The sequence below is a fragment of the Pan paniscus genome, chromosome 6 (assembly GCF_029289425.2).
Source record: "Pan paniscus chromosome 6, NHGRI_mPanPan1-v2.0_pri, whole genome shotgun sequence".
Taxonomy (NCBI): domain Eukaryota; kingdom Metazoa; phylum Chordata; class Mammalia; order Primates; family Hominidae; genus Pan; species Pan paniscus.
The window spans coordinates 176752216-176772162 of NC_073255.2; the positions used below are offsets into that span (position 1 = coordinate 176752216).

At 46.8% G+C, this 19947-nt stretch overlaps 1 protein-coding gene across 3 annotated transcripts in view; it reads left to right on the forward strand.

The window, feature by feature from the left end:
- The window catches only part of TBXAS1 (thromboxane A synthase 1), a 185574-nt gene that overhangs the window by 123933 nt on the left and 41694 nt on the right, over positions 1-19947 (forward strand). For all 3 annotated transcript variants that reach the window (XM_034965090.3, XM_034965091.3, XM_008965963.4), the window contains one exon: positions 2922-3236. In XM_034965090.3, coding sequence (XP_034820981.1) covers positions 2922-3236 — 315 coding nt within the window. The remainder of the gene's footprint in view (positions 1-2921; positions 3237-19947) is intronic.

Genomic DNA, 19947 nt, shown 5'->3' on the forward strand with positions numbered 1-19947 from the left:
TTTTGAGAGTGTTCACACACACACACACACACACACACACACGCATCCCTAGCCTGGCTGTGGAATCAGGCTAAAAATTTTAAAACTGTTGCATCGAATGACTTACTAAGAGGTGAGAGGTTATTAAAGATCCAATTACTGGGATTGCCTAGAGCTTTTCCTTTTATAAACTCTAGTGCTATTTGTTTCAAACAATGAGTTGATCTGAGAAAAATCTCCCAACCACAAATCCAGGACAGCCATGTCAAGACAGAGCTATACGGTTACTAAGAAAACTTGCTTTAAAACCATCTGAAGTCTGTATACATTCCATCAAGCAGATGTGTGTTTGCGCAGTGAAAATGCGGCACAGATGTTAAAAGGTAAATATTTTTCTAAGCTCTAGCCGATGGGTGGATTAGACACCTACATCTATCAGGGTGCGTATTTTCCTTGGATAGGACCATAAACCAGCACCGTTTCAGTCCTCAATGGGCAGTGTTCAGATAGCCTCCCTGATGCCATGTGAATAAAAGAAACCCATCTATACTAATGTTCTTCTCCAGTGCACGGGCCCTGGAGAGTGGCCTTTCCTCTGGCCTCTGTGGCTGGAGGTTAAGACAGATTTCTGCGAGATTCTGACAGCCCTTTAGCAGTCTGTCTGGGCTGGGATAAGAGGAAAGGATGCTGGCTGCAGTTTTGCCCATGGAAAAATACCCGGTGTAGAGGTGGCTGTGCCCTCCCTCCCATCATTACTCCTAAACCACCTCAGCAAAGCCATAGCCAAGCCTCGGGAACCACAACGATATCACACCCCGAGGACCTTCAGAGGGACTGACTGAGAGGTCTGGGGGTGCTCTGGGGTCCTGTGCTGGTGTCCCAGAGCTGAGGGAGCAAGGGATGCTCACTTCCCCTGCGTGCCATTTTGCCTGACCCTGCCCCAGCTCTGCTCCATGGGAGCAGGGCCAGCAGTGGGACCACACCAGCGCCCAGACGTTGACCGAGCAGCAGGAAGGAAGCTGGGGAAAGCCAGCCCTTGAGGATGCTGTTTGAAAATCAGAACAAGCAGGGCCAGGGTGGAATGAAGCCACCAACTACCCCTGACCCTCACCATTTTCTCAGCTATTACAACCCAGCAGGCTGTTGGGAAGCTGAGGCCTTGCTTCCTTAGACTCAAGGTCTGTGGCACCCATAGTCTTAACCTTGAGCACTGCTAGGATCCTAGTAGGCACCTTCCAAAGTCACAAGGCTGGGGTGCAGTAGAGCTGCAAAGGTGTCAGCATCCAAGACTCCCGCTCTAAAGAGCATTCACTTGTCATCAAACTCAGCATACCCATCCTCCAAATGCACACACTGCATTACGTTTTTATCTGTTGAGTCATGGACTACAGATCTAACATGTGCTCAGCACAAAACTAGGCACGTTGTCAGGGGTTGAGGGTGGGGTCCTGCCCTGGAGTTGCTTATAATCTTATGCAGGAGGAAAAGCAACCACACATGAAATGACAACAATCTTAAAAGATGGAATCATCAGGAGGCCGAGGCGGGCGGATCACCTGAAGTCAGGAGTTCGAGACCAGCCTGACCAACATGGTGAAACCCCGCCTCTACTAAAAATACAAAAATTAGCTGGGTGTGGTGGCACACGCCTATAGTCCCAGCTACTCAGGAGGCTGAGGCAGGAAGATCACTTAAACCTGGGAGGTGGAGGTTGCAGTGAGCCAAGATCACACCATTGTACTCCAGCCTGGGTGACAGAGCAAAAAAAAAAAAAAAAGATGAAATCAGACGCTCATGTGTGTGGCATAGATTATTAATGCAATCGAAATTCGGAAGCCAGTGAACTGAGAAAATGCTGCAGCTAGCAGAGTACTTTGCATGAAATTCTAATATTTTTCTGTTGGTGATTCTGATACTCTCCTTTTGCCATTTTAGTCCCATAAACTTCAGAAAATGGAAATGTGTTGGTTGTCCTTCATGACATTAAAGAGCATTTCAAAGAAGGGATGTTCTAGGAATAAGCTTTGTTAACACAGAGGCGATATAGAAACACTCCTATTGTTACAATTAGTAATAGTGAAAATATAAAGAATATGCAAATGACTGATAAAGAAGGTAGGGGGAAATGGAAAAAAAGCTCTAACTACTTAAATGGGGGCAGGGGATTACTGAGAAATAGAGGGAACCGATGTGAAGATCTGATATGAAGGCTAGGGGATGAAGAAGGCAAAGCCTGGAGACTTTGAAGACAGGCGCCGCCAAACTAGTCCCCTCCCCTTGCCCTCACTTCTGTTAACTTCCTACTGTGTGAGAAAAACTGGTGGCTGCCCATCTAAGCCCTAAGCTGCACAGAAGTGAGCAGTACAGCACATGCTTGGTTTTAAATCTATGTGATGTTGCCATTGTTTTATTGTTGGAAAACCAACCACCAACCAACAGTACAAAAATGTATAAAGTAAAAAAAAAAGCCCCCCTCCTGGTTTTCCCACCTCCTCCAGCTCATTATGAACTGTTGGGTGGGGACGTTGCTAAAATCGTCTATGTGTAGACAGATATAGGTGATGATAGATTTAGTACATTTGCTGTTTTTGCAGAAACGAGAGCCACAGTGCATACTATTCCATGACCGGCTTTGTTTTTACTTAACAAAGTGGCTCAATGACTTTCAAATCAGCCCAGATAGAATGGCCTCTGCCTTGCTCAAGGCAGCAGCCCAGGCTGCTCTTCACTGCCCCAGAACCTGCCTGACCAGTGCTCTACTAAGGGACATTCAGGTGGCTTCCAGATTCTCACCATCCCAGATAACCCAGCAATGAGGAAGCTTGTTGCTACTGAGCTCTTCAAAAGCTATGCCCATGTATCTTCCTCCTTTGTTCTCCAGGAAGCCTCACTCTTCATGACTGTAAGGTCAAAATGTGCATTTTTCTCCTTTTGTTCCTTAGAGGCGGAGAGACTTCCTCCAAATGGTCCTGGATGCCCGACATTCTGCAAGTCCCATGGGCGTGCAAGACTTTGACATCGTTAGAGAAGTTTTCTCCTCTACTGGGTGCAAGCCGAACCCTTCCCGGCAACACCAGCCCAGCTCCATGGCCAGGCCTTTGACTGTGGATGAGATTGTGGGCCAGGCCTTCATCTTCCTCATCGCTGGCTATGAAATCGTCACCAACACACTTTCTTTTGCCACCTACCTACTGGCCACCAACCCTGACTGCCAAGAGAAGCTTCTGAGAGAGGTGGACGTTTTTAAGGAGAAACACGTGAGTACAAGTTGGGTCCAGTTACCCACGGGATATCCATAGGACAATTGATTTTGTGTTTGTGGGAGTGAAACTTATTTTTAATGACTTGCTAATATCACATTCTAAGCTTATAAGATGAAATAGGGTCATTGCTCGGCTTCTCTTGCTCTCCAGGTTAGCAAGTGAAATGAAATGTTGAGAACAATAACCACAACAAAAAGACAAATTGTGTGTGCACCTTCACTGTCTGGGGTAGTCCATGAAGCCGGGCCTGGCTCGAGGAAGCTGTGGAAGCCCAGGAAGGTGTCAGGCCCAAAGGGCAGGGATGGGGAAGGAGTCGTGCCTTCCCAATATCTGACTTGGAGCTGCCACACGGAGGGAGGCAGGTGTGAGCCAGAAAAGAGAGCCAAGCTAGAAGGCAGGAGTAGACAAAAGGACAGGCCAAGCTGAAGCTGGACTGAAGACTGGAAGCTGAGGAGGAGGCTCACAAATGGAATAAGGGAAGATGGGGCCCGTCAGCGCCCAGGCCAGCTTCAGGGCATTTTCTTCTAGATGAGGCACCTCTTGATCGCTTATAGCAGATATAACGAGGGTGCTGAGCGAGGCTACTTTATCACCTCATTTTTTCCTCTAGATGCTTGTGTGTGTATAACTTTGACTCATGAGTTGTCAAAGAGATTCATTTTTAAAATCTGTGCTTTAAAAGGAAGACCACCACAGTGGAATCCTTTCTGTTACATTCTGATATGATTGCTATTACATTCACCATTTTGAAAGGTGGTCTGTTCTGTTACTGGAACCATTAAAAAATGTTTCATACAATGAACTGAAAACCACTTCCTGGGAAATTCTACTTCTTTATTCTACTGGAGAAGTAAAGGCAAAGTCAGTGTCTCTTCTTCACAGTAGTTTTTAAATATTTGAAAACTGCATTCACTATGTTACTAATTAATTGTCTTAACTTTAGGCTCAACATGAGCTTATGGTCAACTTCAAGTTCTAAGTAGTTATGACAACTGCCAAGCTGGGCCTTTCCAAACCCTGCTTACACAATTGATTTATTGAGCCTAGACGCAAGAGTTTATATTTATCCTTATTACTGTTCAAGTCAGTCAAAATAATTTTGAATCTTGATTCTGCCATCTGTTATATTAGCAATTCCTCCAGCCTCGTGTCATCTGAGACTTACTAAGCATGTCTCCTGTTTCATCCAAGTCATTGATTAAAATGTTGAACAGGACAGGACTTCCCTCCAGATTGACATTGATCCATTAATCAATATTCTTTGGGCATGGAATCTCAACAAGCCATGAATCCAAATAACCCTGCCACCCATCTTATTCTGTTTTATACGTAGTGGTTTGTGTATTTGTTCTTAAATTGAGGAAAGGGGAGAGGGAGGGACCAACGGTGACTGGGGTGCATTAGTGCAAAAGAAGTAAAAGGAGCTGGAAGCGAGGCAATCTATTAGGATACATTTAGTTGCAGATAACAGAACCCCAACCCAACTGATTTAAGCAAAACAAAAACAAAAAGTAAAAACAAACAAAAAGACTCATAAATGTGTATTTCTGAGTACATTTAATTGAGCAGCTCAGGAATAGATGTGGCTCCAGGCAAATCTTTGTCTAGGTCTCAAACTGGTGCACAGGTCCGTTTCTCTCTCGCCAGTTCTTGGCTGTGCTCTCTTATATTGGCCCCATCCTCCATCATGCTCTCCTCTCAAAGCCCCAAGAAGCCTGTCAAGAGTGTCTGGGACTCCATACTTCCTTGCTTGTAACCAATGGAGAAGAGAGGGTCTGTGGCCTAAAATTCCCAGAAAGAGTCATGAGGGTCACTCTGACGGGAATGCTTAGGTCGCTGCCCGTTCTTTTCTATTTTTTTTTTTTTGAGATGAAGTTTCACTCTTGTTGCCGAGGCTGGAGTGCAATGGCACAATCCTGGCTCACTGCAACCCCCACCTCCCAGGTTCAAGCAATTCTCCTGCCTCAGCCTCCCGAGTTGCTGGCATTACAGACATGCACCACCACAACTGGCTAATTTTGTATTTTTAGTAGATACGGGGTTTCACCACGTTGGTCAGGCTGGTCTGGAACTCCCAACCTCAGGTGATCTGCCTGCCTCGGCCTCCCAAAGTGCTGGGATTACAGGCGTGAGCCACCACGCCTGGCCTGCTGCCCATTCTTGAACCAACTCTTGAAGCAAGGGGAATGGGGTCCCTGATAGGCTTACACCAATCAGACTCTAGCCCTCAGTCAATCATGCTCAAGTCACATGACTGAGAACTTGGGAAGGTGACTTCTCAAGGGAAGCTTAGCATGCTGTCCCAGGAAGGCATTAGAGGGAAGCCCAGCGCTCTGGTCTCAGTAAACCAGAAATCACACCAAATTAAGGGCTTTGAAGCATCTAATGAGTGTCCAGCAGTTTAGTAGACACGGCAGAGGCTAGGAGCGGGGCAGAAGCTCTAAGAGATAGAAGTCAGATCCTCATCTTGCAGGAATTCAATCGCCAATTGAGAAGCAATGTTATGCCTATGAAACAATATCTTCCTTCCAAACGCAGGCCTGCAGGGCAGTAGAAGGCGGCAGATCATCAGGTCTAGAATGTGTGGTGTCATTTAAAGAGCCATGGGGCCATAGGAGTCTGTCCCACCAGCTATAACCATAGTCACATCCAGTTATGTCAGTCTGCCAGGAGGACACAGCAAGTGTTTCCATTCAAAGGCCCTCACGCACACACCCTTTACCTCTGGCACGGCCTTAACTGGCCATGACATCAAGGAGGGTGTTGTCTCACCAAACCCTGGCCTCCTTCAATCCCCCCAGCTTAGGAGCAGGGCTTCTCCTCCCAGAGGACCACATGTTAGGCTGGGCGCAGTGGCTCATGCCTATAATCCCAGCACTTTGGGAGGTCGAGGTGGGTGGATCACCTGAGGTCAGGAGTTCAAGAGCAGCCTGACCAACATAGTAAAACTCCATCTCTACTAAAAATACAAAATTAGCTGCGTGTGGTGGCACATGCCTGTAATCCCAGCTACTTGGGAGGCTGAGGCAGGAGAATCACTTGAACCGGGGAGGCGGAGGTTGCAGTGAGCAAAGATTGTGCCATTGCCCTTGAGCCTGGGCAATAAGAAAGAAATTCCGTCTCAAAAAAAAAAAAAAAAAAAAAAGGACCACATGTTATTATGGGGCTGTACACAATGTTGCAAAGCACTGAGACCCCTTGGTCAAATAAACATATTACAGCAGGTCAAATTTTTGAGTTTAGTGTGCATAAAACCATATGGGAAGACTGCTTAGAATGCAATTTCCAGGGTCCTGACCTCAGGGGTTCCGATTCCATAAGTCTGGGCTGGGACCCAGGAACCTGCATTTTTTTTTATTTTATTTATTTTATTTTATTTTATTTTATTTTATTTTATTTTATATTTTAATTTTGAGATGGAGTCTCGCTCTATCATCCAGGCTGGAGTGCAGTGGCGCAATCCTGGCTCACAGCAACCTCTGCTGCCTGAGGAACCCACGTTTTAAATAAATGTTTCCAGTGATTCTGATGCAGGTGGTCCCTGGTTCCACTTCGAGAAGACAGCCTTAGACTCTCAAGGGCTCAGATCCCTCTTCCAAGACAAAAAATCAGGGTCCAAAGCCCTCCTAAGCTATGCAAGCCACAAGGTGATTTTCTTCCCCTATGTGTTAACTGGTTGTGGGGGGGAGTCTCTGAAAAATGGGAATATCTACAGCTGTCTTTTTAAAAACATACATTTGGTAGTCACAATAATGTTGCTTTCCATAGCCTTGCACATGGCACCCACTCAATGAATATTGGTAGGTTTTCTTTTTTTCTTTTCTTTCTTTCCTTCTTTTATTTTTTTAATTTTTTTTTTTTACTATAATCAGAGCTCTGTTAATATGGGCCATCTGTCAGGACATGGAAATGCAGATTAGATGTTCACACATTAGATATTTTCCTGAAAATATTCCTGAAAATTTGCATGTAAAGTATGACTTGTTATAATTTTCCTGATGGTTTCCATTCAACAAATATTTCTTGAGTGCCAGTTAATGCCAGACTCCGGGGCTCCAGCCCTACGCACGAGGGTGTTCTGGTCTAGCTCTTCTGTGACATCCCTGTAGAGCATCCCCATGCCTCATTAGATGGCCTTCCCTTGTATTTGTCAATGAGATTGCTTAATTTGAGCTCTAGAGTTTCTTCTCCCTGAGCAATTTCTTTCATAGCAATGCACCACGGGAATCTGATGAGAGCTACATCCCTTCCTCCAAGAAAGAGCAGATATGTGCATGGCATCAGTTCAGACTCTTCTGTGGACAGTGATAAAAAAAAAAAACTCAGCCCAGATTGTCTCAGGGAGTTTACTGACCCCTATAACTGAAAACTCCAGAGGGCAGAGCTCCCTTCAGGTATGGCTTGATTCAGGGGCTCAAGCCCTGTCCAAGTTGTTCTCTCTCCCCATTTCTCAGCTCCGGTTTCTCTGGGCACACTCCCTTCTCAGGCAGATCTCCCCTAGGGGTCTCAAGACAGCTGTGTAACCAGTGTTTTGAACAGTCTGAACTCAGTGAGGTACCAACTTGAAACCATTTGGTGTTTTTTGTTTCATTTTTTTCCTTTAAATGTGCTCTGATGAATCTCCTTTCCCTGTCCGTGATGATACCTTGGACAGATCTCAATGATTTCTGGTCATTTTGGGGGGCATTAAAAAGTCCAGGCCAGTCTGGCCCAGATGAAAACTTCAGGCTCAAATCCAATCAGTGCTCTTCTGTTCTCTTAGCTCAGGCTGACCTGTGGCCTGAGGATGCCGCCCTGGGGGAGGAGAGGTCTGTTTTTTCCCCTCCTTCTACCCCTCCCCAACCCCTGCTGGGCCCCTTTCTCCTCCAGGAGTGGAGCCTGTGAACGGATCCCCAAATCCTGCCTACCTGGAGCTGCCCTCAGTGCCTTCCCTGGGGGGCTTCTGACGTGGGGTAGATGCAAGACGTATTCGGAGGGCTCCCAGGTCTGAAGTCCTCACTGCATAATTCCCTGCCAGGGAGACAGGCTCCAGCTCCTGCCACTAGCTCCTGCCCCAAGGCTGCTTGGTGGGGAATCTTGAGCAGGATACCAGCTAGATGGCTCCAGCTTCCATGCCTTCCCCAGTGTCCGCCCGGCCTATGGGAAACACACAACTGGGCCACACCCACAGTGGCCACCTTCTGCCCTCTCCTTCCTCCCTCTACCCTGTCATGTCTCTCCAAGTACTTTTCTTTTGCTCAAATAGGCAGAGAGGGCACATCAGCAATTCTGCTGCATGAGCAGATGGCCAAAGAGAATGGCCCACCTCTATGAGTGGCTCTGCTGAAGACCCTCTTCCTTGGCTTGCGAGTAGGGAGGACCCTCTTCCCTAGGCCAATGACTCCTTGCTCTAAGTTTTCTTTAAATCCCTCTAATGTCTTTATAGGCTAAGGATGGGGGTAGGAGAGAGTAGGTTCAAGTTCAATGGGAAGAAGCAAGAGTCTCTTTCCTGGAAGTCTCAGCAAAAGCCTCCTGGCATCCCAGTGACCTCGAGAGGGTCATGCACCTGCCCCCTCAACCAATCTCTGGACCCCAGAGGAATATGATCCCCTGATTGGCTTAGACTTGGGTCATGTGCCCCATTCCTGGAGTTGGTGTCTAGGTGAGGCCTTACCCATACCACTGAGCTCTCGAGTGGAGGAGAGGTGGATCCCCAAATCGCTCTTACTAAAAGTGGGGTAAATGGCTTCTAGGTAGCCAGGAAACAGTGTGTTTGCCCACCTCTGTACATAGAATCCGTGGCCCCCAGATTAGAAGCTCCCACTTCTCAATTTCCTGTTATGTGATCATGTTCACCTTCCCTCTGAACTTTTAAAATCCAGCTTGCCAAATTAGAAGGTATAAGTCCAGCAGTACCTGGAACAGCCTGCTCTTGCCTATTTCTTGCAAATCATCCCAAGTTTCCTGTGATTTCTGCAGGACCAGTCGGTCCAGCTCAGCAGTTTTGCCTTATTGCATCCTTCACCATTTGAGAAGTGAAAATGTCAGGCATGAAAGTCAATAATTCAGATTCTCTACTGTTAGCAGTTCTAAACCCCTGGCGCATATAAAGACACTCAAAGGTCTCCCTCACTTTTGGGGATCTGCCTCCGCACATCCTGTCTGGCAACATCTCATCTCTCATCCCATACAGCCTTGACTGCATTTCTCCTTTCGGGGTATAGATTTTGGTTCCAGCTTCTAAAACAGTTACAATTCACTTTTTTGTTTGTTTTTGTTTTGTTTTGTTTTGTTTTTGAGACAGAGTCTTGCTCTGTCGCCACGGCTGGTGTGCAGTGGTGCAATCTTGGCTCATTGCAACCTCCACTTCCCAGGTTCAAGTGATTCTCCTGCCTCAGCCTCCCGAGTAGCTGGAATTACAGGCGCGTGCCACCATGCCTGGCTAATTTTTGTATTTTTAGTAGAGATGGGATTTTTCCATGTTGGTCAGTCTGGTCTTGAACTCCTGGCCTCAAGTGATCCGCCTGCCTCAGCCTCCCAAAGTGCTGGAATTACAGGCGTGAGCCACTGCGCCTGGCTTCAATCCACTTTTTAATTCATGCCCCCAGACTGATTCTTTCTGGGCCACATGTGTTTTCTTCCAAATCGTCTTGTTTTGGAATTTTATCTGGCCTCCCCTCCTCTTGTCCCACCATCAAAATTCAGTGTAAAATCTTCTTTCTCAAGTCCTCCAATCTCTTGGAGAAGTCTCTCTTTTCCCATGTTGCCTTGGTCTATGGAAAAGGAGGTAGTACGTTCAGTAAATTCAATAGTGGATGGGCGGGAAAAGGTTTGTACCATTTGTACCACTCGTAAAGCTGAAAAAACCACACCATCTATTTAATGAGACCTTTGTTATATGGATGCTTCATTGTGTTCTCATGTAATTTTGAAAAGGATGAGAAAGGAAAAAAACCAACTTCTTTTCATATAAATTGTGTCTTCTATAGCTTTAGTGTTCTATGTTGAAATTATTGACTTTTGATCTGGCTAAACCATTCTCTTTTCTTCTCTTTGGTGCTGGACTGTGCCAGCCAAAATTTATGACCCATTTTCCTTCTGCTTAATTGTTGTTATAAATCTGCTGTGCAGAACCCAGTTGTAAATTTATCACAGACTGGATTGGATTGATATACAGCCTCTCTTTAGGATAATTTGAACACAGTTATGCCTTAGAAGGAAGGCCAAATTCTTAAAACTTCTCTTGAAGAGCTGCTTTGTAACCATTACAAATATCTAATTAAAATACAACTTACTCTTTCTTTTTCTCTTAAGGATAAAAGAACATTCTGTGCTGGTTATTTCAGCTTATTAGCTCATGCTGCTGTGTGAGCAAGGTTGAGGATTTGTTCCTTGAAGCAGTCAGAGGATCTCCAAGAAAAAAAAAAGCATATTATGTGCTTACAAAAAAAAAAAAAATCCGTTTTACCCCCAACTAGCTTTTTCATGAATACACATCCTTTGTCATAGGGAAAGGGTTGAGCAGGAAAAAAAGTGAATAGCTTAACACAAATTTATCCTCACTATGGAAAAAAAAAAATGTCTTCCCATGTGGATCTCACCCAGGGAGGAGGGCATGGTTGACTTTGAGATCAAGTAGAAAACTGGAAATGGGTTTTTCCCCATGGGGAAGGTTTCCTCCCCTTTGCCCAGGTCTGCTGGGGTCGGGCTACCCACAGTTGGTGAGGAGTAAGTTCAGGAGTTCCCCATCAATTCAGTCCCCCAGCCACACAGGGGTCAGAGGTGCTGCTGAGTCTCTGCCTTCTGACAGACCCCACAACAGCACAACAGGACAACAGAGCACAAAGCCACAGGGACAAGGGAAGAGGCAAAACAGAGAACGCCTTACAGCCCTAATGTTGAAATCTAAAACAAAGAACAGCGTCACTGCAGCGTGAGAAAAGTGGCAATGGGCTGCGGCACCGGCCCTTGGTTAGGGCATCACAAAGTTTAACGTGCACGGGAATCACCTGGGAGTCATTAAATCTGCAGATTTTGATTCAGCAGGTCTGGGATGAGCCTGAGGGTCTGCATTTCTTTTTTGTGATTATTATTTTGTATTTATGAGACGGAGTCTCACTGTCCCCGAGGCTGGAGTGCAGTGGCACGATCTTGGCTCACTGCAGCCTCCATCTCCCAGGATTAAGTGATTCTCCTGCCTCAGCCTCTCGAGTAGCTGGGATTACAGGCTCACGCCACCATGCCCAGCTAATTTTTGTATTTTTAGTAGAGACAGGGTTTCACCATGTTGGACAGGCTAGTCTCGAACTCCTGACCTCAGGTGATCTGCCCGCCTCGGCCTCCCAAAGTGCTGGGATTACAGGCGTGAGCCACCGTGCCCGGCCAAGGGTCTGCATTTCTAACCAGCTCCCAGGTGATGCTGATACAGCCAGTCCACAGCCCACACTATGTACAAGGAGCCAGGTTCTGAACCATACGTACTGTGTCTCTCTCACGTGTGCTGGACATGGCAAGTATGTATTCCTCATGATATTTAACGTGCTCATGTTCTTCAGTGGTTTACCTTTTGCTAATAAATCTCAGTGGTTTCCTGATTATTCCATAATCATGATGGCATTCACTTTATTGAGCGGGAGATGAAGTGATGCAGGAATGAGCCAATCCTAATACATTTTAGAAGTGTATTAATCCTAAATAAAGCCTAAAATCATCTATTTTCTTCAATAATTGTTTCCATGGTGGGAGGTTAGGGGGAGCTTTTGAGGTGATTTAAAGTCATTTTCAAAGCAGATGAAGACGGCAACCTGAGCTTCCTGTCAGGACATGTGTATAGACTGGAGACCTATCACATCCAACGGGACCCTCAGGCCAATCCTTTTAAGCAGGGAGCTCCACCCAGCCCCTTAGCTTCCCTACTCCCCTACGCCCCTTGGTTGTAGACAGTAGCTTCGGGTGCCAGGTGGGAGGCCATGCCAAACAACTATAGCCAAAGAGCATGTCTCTGATGCCATTTCTTTGGTGGCCTAGGACAGAATCTGAGCTATTTCCACTAGAGGAATAGGAGCTTCAGCAGGGGGCCTTGGAAATGTATCCAAGGTACCCACCTCCTGTCCTTCTTTCTGGAAGCATCTGGCCCTGCGAAGTAGCATCCTGACCACTAATATCAGGGCACTAATATCAGGCAAAGGGAGGAAAAGTTGCATCCTGACCACTAATATCAGAAAGGCCCCTCCTCCCAGCCCGTGAAGAGGGGCCTCTCTGGGTGTGTACCCGGAACCCTATCTTGGAAGTTAAGATTTGTGGTCACTGCTACCAACACACCAACTCCCAGGACACAGGATACTAGGGACTTCTGTGCCCCATCAGTGGACAAGTCACAAGTTCCCAAAGCAGGGTGACCAATCGATCTGGATCAGGTGGCAGGGCCTCGGATCTTAACTGTCCATTTCATTGTTATGCACACAAACTTATCTTAGAGATCCGGCCATCTGCCTGTTCCCATCCTGGGGATACCTGCGGGAAGGCAGGCTGTGCCTCCCAGAGGTCATCTGGGCTGCAAATGGGTGCCAAGACCTTCCTCTGCCCCTACTCAGGACTCCAGACTCCTCCACATACCCTGAAGATACTCAAAGCCCATGCCCACAGTAACCTGTAGGGAAACTGACCCGCTCTGCCTGGGAGCTGCTCCCAGGAGCCTCAGCAGTGGCAGCCAGGAGCTTAGAGACCTGCGGTGCCTCTCCCTGCCCACCCTCTCCCTCTCATCCCGCCCCATTTCTCTGTTGTCTTTCCTCTTTCCTCTCTTCATTGTTCACAGCACTATTTAGTCTCCTTCCCCTCTTTCTTCCCTTATTCTTGTTCTGACTCTATTCCCAGGTCCAGAGAGGCCCAGAATCTTCTCTGCTCCTGCTCCACCTCCTGACCCACTGCCCCCTGGGAGCCCCTGGTCATCCCAGAAGCCTGTAAGTGCACACAGCAGACAAGACCCACATGCCTGCAATGGGGGTGGCACGGGGGAGGCAGGGTGAAGAGCAGGACAGACTTGCAGGTGTTTTTTCTGGGCTGCCTGGCTTCATCAACTGCAACACTCCAGCACTTTGAATTTTTAGCAATTAATGCCCCAAGTCCCCCTCCCCCTGAGTCCCTGCAGAGCAGAGGGAGGGGCACCTGCAAAGAGAAGTCTTTCCCAGGAATGGGTCACACCAATCAGCATGTATGTGGTGTCTTTCATGTAGCAAATCAGAGTCTTTCATATTCAATAGCTGGGCCTCTAGAGGGACCAAGCTTTGCTAAGCAAATAAGCTTGTGGGGTTGGTTCACATCCATCAAGAATGAAAAATAAACTTGGGAAAGTCAGCTCCACAGGTGAAGCTCAACCTTCTGTGCATCCGCTTGGCATGGAGCTAGATTCGCAACTGAATGGGTCATTTATTTAACTATTGCACACATTATGGGCTCTTAAAACATCAAAAGAATGGGTTTTATTCCCAACAATTAGCTCTTGAAATAAAAGAACAAACATACTTTTTTTTTTAACTTCCCCAGACTCTGTTGACCAAAGTCGCTTTCACACCAGTGGAGTGGAAGCTCCAAAATGGTATCATCTGGTGGGAATTTAAAGACTTCTTGTCCCCAAAAAACCTTTTCGTCACTAGGCTTAAAATTTTCCATTGGGAGGCCCTGGCTTTGTTTTGACACATGATCCGTTATTAACACACCACTCATTTTGGGAGGGGAATAGCATCAAGTCCCAGCCAGGATGTAAACCCCACGACTAGGAAGCCTCGTCCGCTGGGTACCTTGGTAGGTCCCAGGGCCGAGCACAGTGCCTGGCACATGAGAAATAGGTGTTGAGAAAAGTTATTTCACTCTTCCTTTTCTAACTGGAGACCAACTCCAAGCACAGATTTGAGGGGGGACGAGCAGGGAGGCACAGTAGATAAAGCCTGTGAGTTACTGCGCCCAGCAAGAAAGGGGTCGGTGGAGTCAAGGAGAGAAGGCACTGCGTGGGGAGATGGAGGCAGGTTGAAGGCAACACTTGGAGTCCCTATAGTCCTACAATTGCAGTGCAATTGCCCAGAAGATATCATGCTAAGAAAAGGAGGGAGCCTCAGCCCTCGGCCTCCGAGGAGACCTCTGGGGACATCTAGGGCAGCTTCCCATCCAGGACAGATATCTGAAAGATCATGAGGCTGGGCTTGAATCCTGCTGACAACAAGAAACTCACTACCTATGTCTCCTACCGCTGCTATGGTCCGCCTCCTCTGTCAGCTCATGGTATTTGAGCACCTACTAAATCAAAAAATTAATAGCTTCTGCCTGGGGGCTGCTTCCACACTCCACTAATAGCCAATCACTGGGCATCTCAGAGCCGAGAGAGGAAGGAAAATTGGAAAATCAGTCTAGAATAAGGGGCCTTTCCAAAATGTGTGCTTATGGCCCAGACACTCCTTTAACCCTAGGTTTTCCGGAAAGTCTGTTTTGCCCCAGGACTGCGGACAGCATTACGTTTTGTTTGGTGAGCTTTCTCTTTTTTTTTTTTAGGTTGTATTTTATAACTGAATATGGCATGTGTGAAAATATCAGCTACCAGACTCTGTTAGTCCAGGCATATGAATATTCCAGATCACAAGGGAGGTGTGACTCCCCTGTGAATTGCAATGCAGAAGGTTTATAAAGTTAATCATTTAGAAATCTGTCTTTAAAATTTAAATATTTAGATTGGGTCGCTAGGACACAAAAGGCAATTCCTGTTTCTCACTCACTTAATTTGATTTTTTTTTCTTTTGGTCGCACAAGTTGTTTTTCAAAGCCTCATTCCTTGAATGTTCCCTATAGGAGGAATGTAATTAAACTCCACTGGCCTCCCCCTGCTGGGACCAAACAGGGGCCAGAGCTGTAGGGAGCATAAAACAGATATCCTGCAAAAGAATCCTTATTATAAAGATGAGAAGAGAATCAACTTCCCTCTGGTTATGAACAAGAAGCTTTAGAAAGCCACCCAGGCTCTTTTTGCAATGGGCTTAGTCTCCAAGACATTTTAATTAGTAATTTAAGACTGGAAGGAAGGGGATAAACTCCTCACCTCCCTGGCTATAGGCAAGAACTTCAGCTGGATGAGTAACTGGTTCAAGTGGCTGAAAAGGAGGGAGGTCCAGAGGGAGGGTGGTTCCTTAAAATGAACCAACTTTTTCATGAAAATGGCACAGCTAGATATCCCGGCCCCCAGTCAGTCACTGTTTTTGCAGTCCCACTTCTTAAGGCAGTTCTCACCCCTCACCAGAGGCAGGCACTGCCTCTCTCTGGGACACTCGGCTGGCACCAGAGCAAAGAAGCTTGTGCTGAGGGATGGTTCCCCTCACACTGGGCCAACCTGGACTTCTCTCTGACCAAAGAGCATATGCCTCCCACCAAGCGAGAAGGTGGAAAGATCCTGGCAGGGAACCCCGAGACCTGGGTGCTAGCATCACCCCCGCCATGAGAGCACACGGGGCCCCTGAGCTGACACCCGCTGGCAACGTGATGTGGATCACTCACATAATCCCTTCCTTAGTTTTTCTGTCTGTAAAATGGGGATAGTAACATTGTGTAGCTCATAAGGTTGTCACCAAGATTAAATGAGTTAAGAATACACGTGCAATGTTTGAACAGCGCCAGCATTACGTACATACAGCTACTCTCATTCGCCTGTGACTCAGTTTCCTTATCTGTAAAAGAAAAAGATTGGACTAGACCTCTTCTCCACTGTTATTGATCATGATGATGATAAATGAATGTTTCTGTGCCAGATCCTAAACTAAACAAAAATTAACTTGATCCTCACAATGGCTGTATGAAGTGGGAGTCATCACCATCCCCATTTCATCAGTGGGGAAAGAAAGGCTGGATTAGTCAGGGATCTCCAGAGGAACCGAACTAATAGGACAGAGACAGAAAGACATTCATTTTCAGGAATTGGCTCATGTAATTTATGGAGTTTGGCAAGTGTGAAGTCTGCAGGGCAGCCTGGCAGTTTGGACACCCAGGCGGGAGTCAATGCAACAGTCTAGACACAGAATTCTTTCTTCGCCAGAAAACCTCAGTTTTTGCTCTTACGGCCTTCAACAGATTGGATGAGGCACGCCCATATTATTGAGGATAATCTCCTCAAAGTCAGCTGATTTTAAGTGTTAACCATATCTACAGAAGACCTTCCCAGCAACCCTGGGATTCATGTTTGATTAAATAACTGCACACTATAGCCTAGCGAAGTTGACACAAAAGACTAACCATGCTAAATAACTTGAGAACATAAGATAATACCCTAGGACAGGGCCTAGGTCGGATTGGCACTCACGTTTCCCGACTCCTTAGTCTGTATTCTTTTCAACCTTGTCTCTAATATTCCATGATTCCATGGTTCTGATGCCATTCCTCAGCGCTCTGCTGTTCTTGCCTGACCAAGTGGATCAATGGTGGCTCTGGCATTTCTATAAAGGGGATTTCAGGGCTGCCTGCTGGGGAGGGAGGCTTGAAGCTGTGTCTGCACTGCATCTTCACAGCACTGAGAAAATGCCAGTCATTCAGGAGGACAGGGCAGCCCTGTCCTCGCCACAGTGCCCGCATCTTCATTGGTCACCTTTGCAGGCATCATCTGTGACCTGTCATCCAGGCTCTGAGCCCTGAGGATAATAAGTTTCCCTCGAAGGTCCTGGGTTTGTTGGAGCTTTTTCTCCCTCTTGCCATGTCCTTTTCACGGTCCATCCTCTGAGTTTGTGAATTATCTTTCTTCGTGGCCCATGTGGCACAAGATGAAGAGTGCATGGGCAGCTTCTCCCCTGACATCCCTACCTCCCTGATGCTTAACCCACATAGGGAAGAACATTCCTGAAACAGAGACGTCACCCAGGGTTGCTTTCTGCCACAGCAGGCACTCTGCTTTGTGCCTTTCTCACTTCCGTTTGTAAATGATCTTGTCTCCTTCCTTGTAGAAAGCTTTTCAGCCATTCCAGTCTTTCTCTTTGGGTTCCATCCCTCTGGGATTTTCCACGAATTGCATTTCCTTGTAGTTCATTTTCATCATTTTCCTTGTTAGGGAACATTCAACATGCACCCGAGACATTGGCATGCAGCCTGATTGCCCCCGGCCTCCCCTCTGCTCATTGCCAGAGCTACCTCTGCACAGAGGAGTCACTCTCCTCCCACTCCAGGGCCTCTGTCAGGGGCCAGGCTTGATGCTGTCACCAGCCAGCTCTTCACTGCTGCCCAGTGCCATATTCATATCCATTGAGAAAAGTCCCTGGGAAATGGTTGGGAGCCGGGGGACAGCCCTGCATCCTGAGATCCTAAGATCAGGGAGGTTCTCCCTGCACTCCCAGCTGGAAGGAGACTGGATCGGCCACCCTCACCAAATTCCCAGATTCTCTGACTGAAGCAAGCCAGTCCTTGGTTTGAATGGAGAATCAACTCAGGGTTATAAAATAGATGCCAGCCTTCTTGTAGGTAGAATCTGACTTCAGACAGCAAAAGACTCTAAAACAGCTTAAATTCCTGTATATGCCTTCTCCTATGCATGCCACCAGTCAGACCAAAGGCCACACGCCAATCAAGGCCCAAGATCAGCCAGGAGTGTTTCCATGTCCTCAAGAACTTTTACAAACTGTAGCTGATTGGGTTCCGCCCCTGGAGATTCGATTTAGTGGGTCTGGAGTGAGGCCTGGGCTTCTTAAAAGCCCCAGCGGATTCTAAAATGCAGCCAGGAGGAAGAACGTTGCCAGAATCCCATGAGGCACAGATGCAAATGTGCATAGTGACATTGGGTTGCATTATCAATGGCAGGACTGACTTTATAAACCTCCACATCCTTACTGGAGCTGCTGTTTGCTTTTTAGAAAAGTCCCTCATCAGATTTTCAGGAAGTCGTGGGTTTTCCGTGATCATGCTGTGGTCAGATCCAGCCCAACCAGAGAGCCAAAAACAAAACAAACATACAAAACAAACAAACAAACAAACAAAACCCAAATCCCTGGCAAGCCCCACGAGATGACTGCTCTGATAACATTCAGCAGACAAGCCTGTTTGAAATCATCTCAGAATCATACCAGACCCAAACCCAAGAGGTCATCTGGTCTATGCATCGACTCTAGGAGGGTGTATTAGTCCGTTTTCACGCTGCTGATAAAGACACACCCGAGACTGGGCAATTTACAAAAGAAAGAGGTTTCACGGACTTACAGTTCCACGTGGCTGGGGAGGCCTGACAATCATGGTGGAAGGCAAAGAAGAGCAAGTCACATCTTATGTGGATGGCGGCAGGCAAAGAGACAGCTTTTGCAGGGAAACTTCCTTTTTTAAAACCATCAGATCTCGTGAGACTTACTCACTATCACGAGAACAGCTCCGGAAAGACTCGCCCCCATGATTCAATTACCGCCCACCAGTTTCCTCCCACAACACAAGGGAATTGTGGGAGTTAAAATTCAAGACGAGGTTTGGGTGAGGACACAGCCAAACCATATCAGAGGGTGAGGGGCTATTTCTCCATGTTACACACAAGGCACCTGAAGCCTAGGGACGTTCCATCACAGGCCCACACCTTGTCTCAGAATTAAGAGGAAATGCTTCTGGCTGCCAGGGGTGGGGTGGGGTAGGATGCAGAGCCTCTCCCTCCACCACCACCTGCATCCTTTTCCCTTTCTCTGAAAATCTCATTTGATGATTCCCCAGCCTGGCCGCAAATTAAAGATTTGTAGACCTGAAAGATGCTAACGATGGTTATCACCACCACCACCACCACCATCGTAACAGTAAACATTTATGGAGCGCCATAATTATTCATAATAATTTTTATGTGTTAAACAAATCTGACCTAGCTCTATAAAGAAATAGGCCCTGTTAACCAAAAATATTGGATAAATTAAAAGTCTCCTAGAAGCATCTGATGAAAGGATCTCAAGTTCCATAACACACGGACCATTCAGTGGTGTTGTTTCTGGGCTTGATTCACTGTGGGTCACTTGAACGATGTCGGGGGTATTGTCCACCTCCCAGTGCTCAGTCTGTGGCTTGTGGCCAGCTGTTCCTCTGTGGGGTCTATGTTGGCTGTGTTAAGGCCTGCTGCAGAAACATCTCATTTCTAGCATGTTTTTCTCAAGCAGTGATCCTGTGGGGTCAAGTCTTCAATATCAAATAATATTGATAATAATTATGATAGAAATAATAAGAGGCCAGGCACCATGGCTCACATCTGTAATCCCAGCACTTTGGGAGGCAGAGTTCAGGTGGATCATTTGGGCCCAGGAGTTCGAGATCAGCCTGGTCAACATGGTGAAACCCAGTCTCTACTAAAAATACAAAAATTAGCCGGGCATGGTGGTGCACGCCTGTAATTCCAGCTACTCGGGGGGCTGAGGCAGGAGAATTGCTTGAACCCAGAAGGCAGCGGTTGCAGTTCGCTGAGATTGCACCACTGCACTCCAGCCTGGGTGACAGAGTGAGACTCTGTCTCAAAAAAAAAAGAAAGAAAAAAGAAATAAAGAAGAATAATAAGAATTATCATTCATTGAACACACGCTCTGTTCTTGGTGCTCTTGGTGCTATTCCAGGCAATTCTAACACCAATTAGATATTTTCCCCTATTTTAAAGATTAAAGCAACTGGCGCAGTGGTTCACACCTGCAATCCCAGCACTTTGGGAGGCCAAGGTGGGAGGATCACTTGAGGCAGGGAGTTCAATACCAGCTTGGGCAAC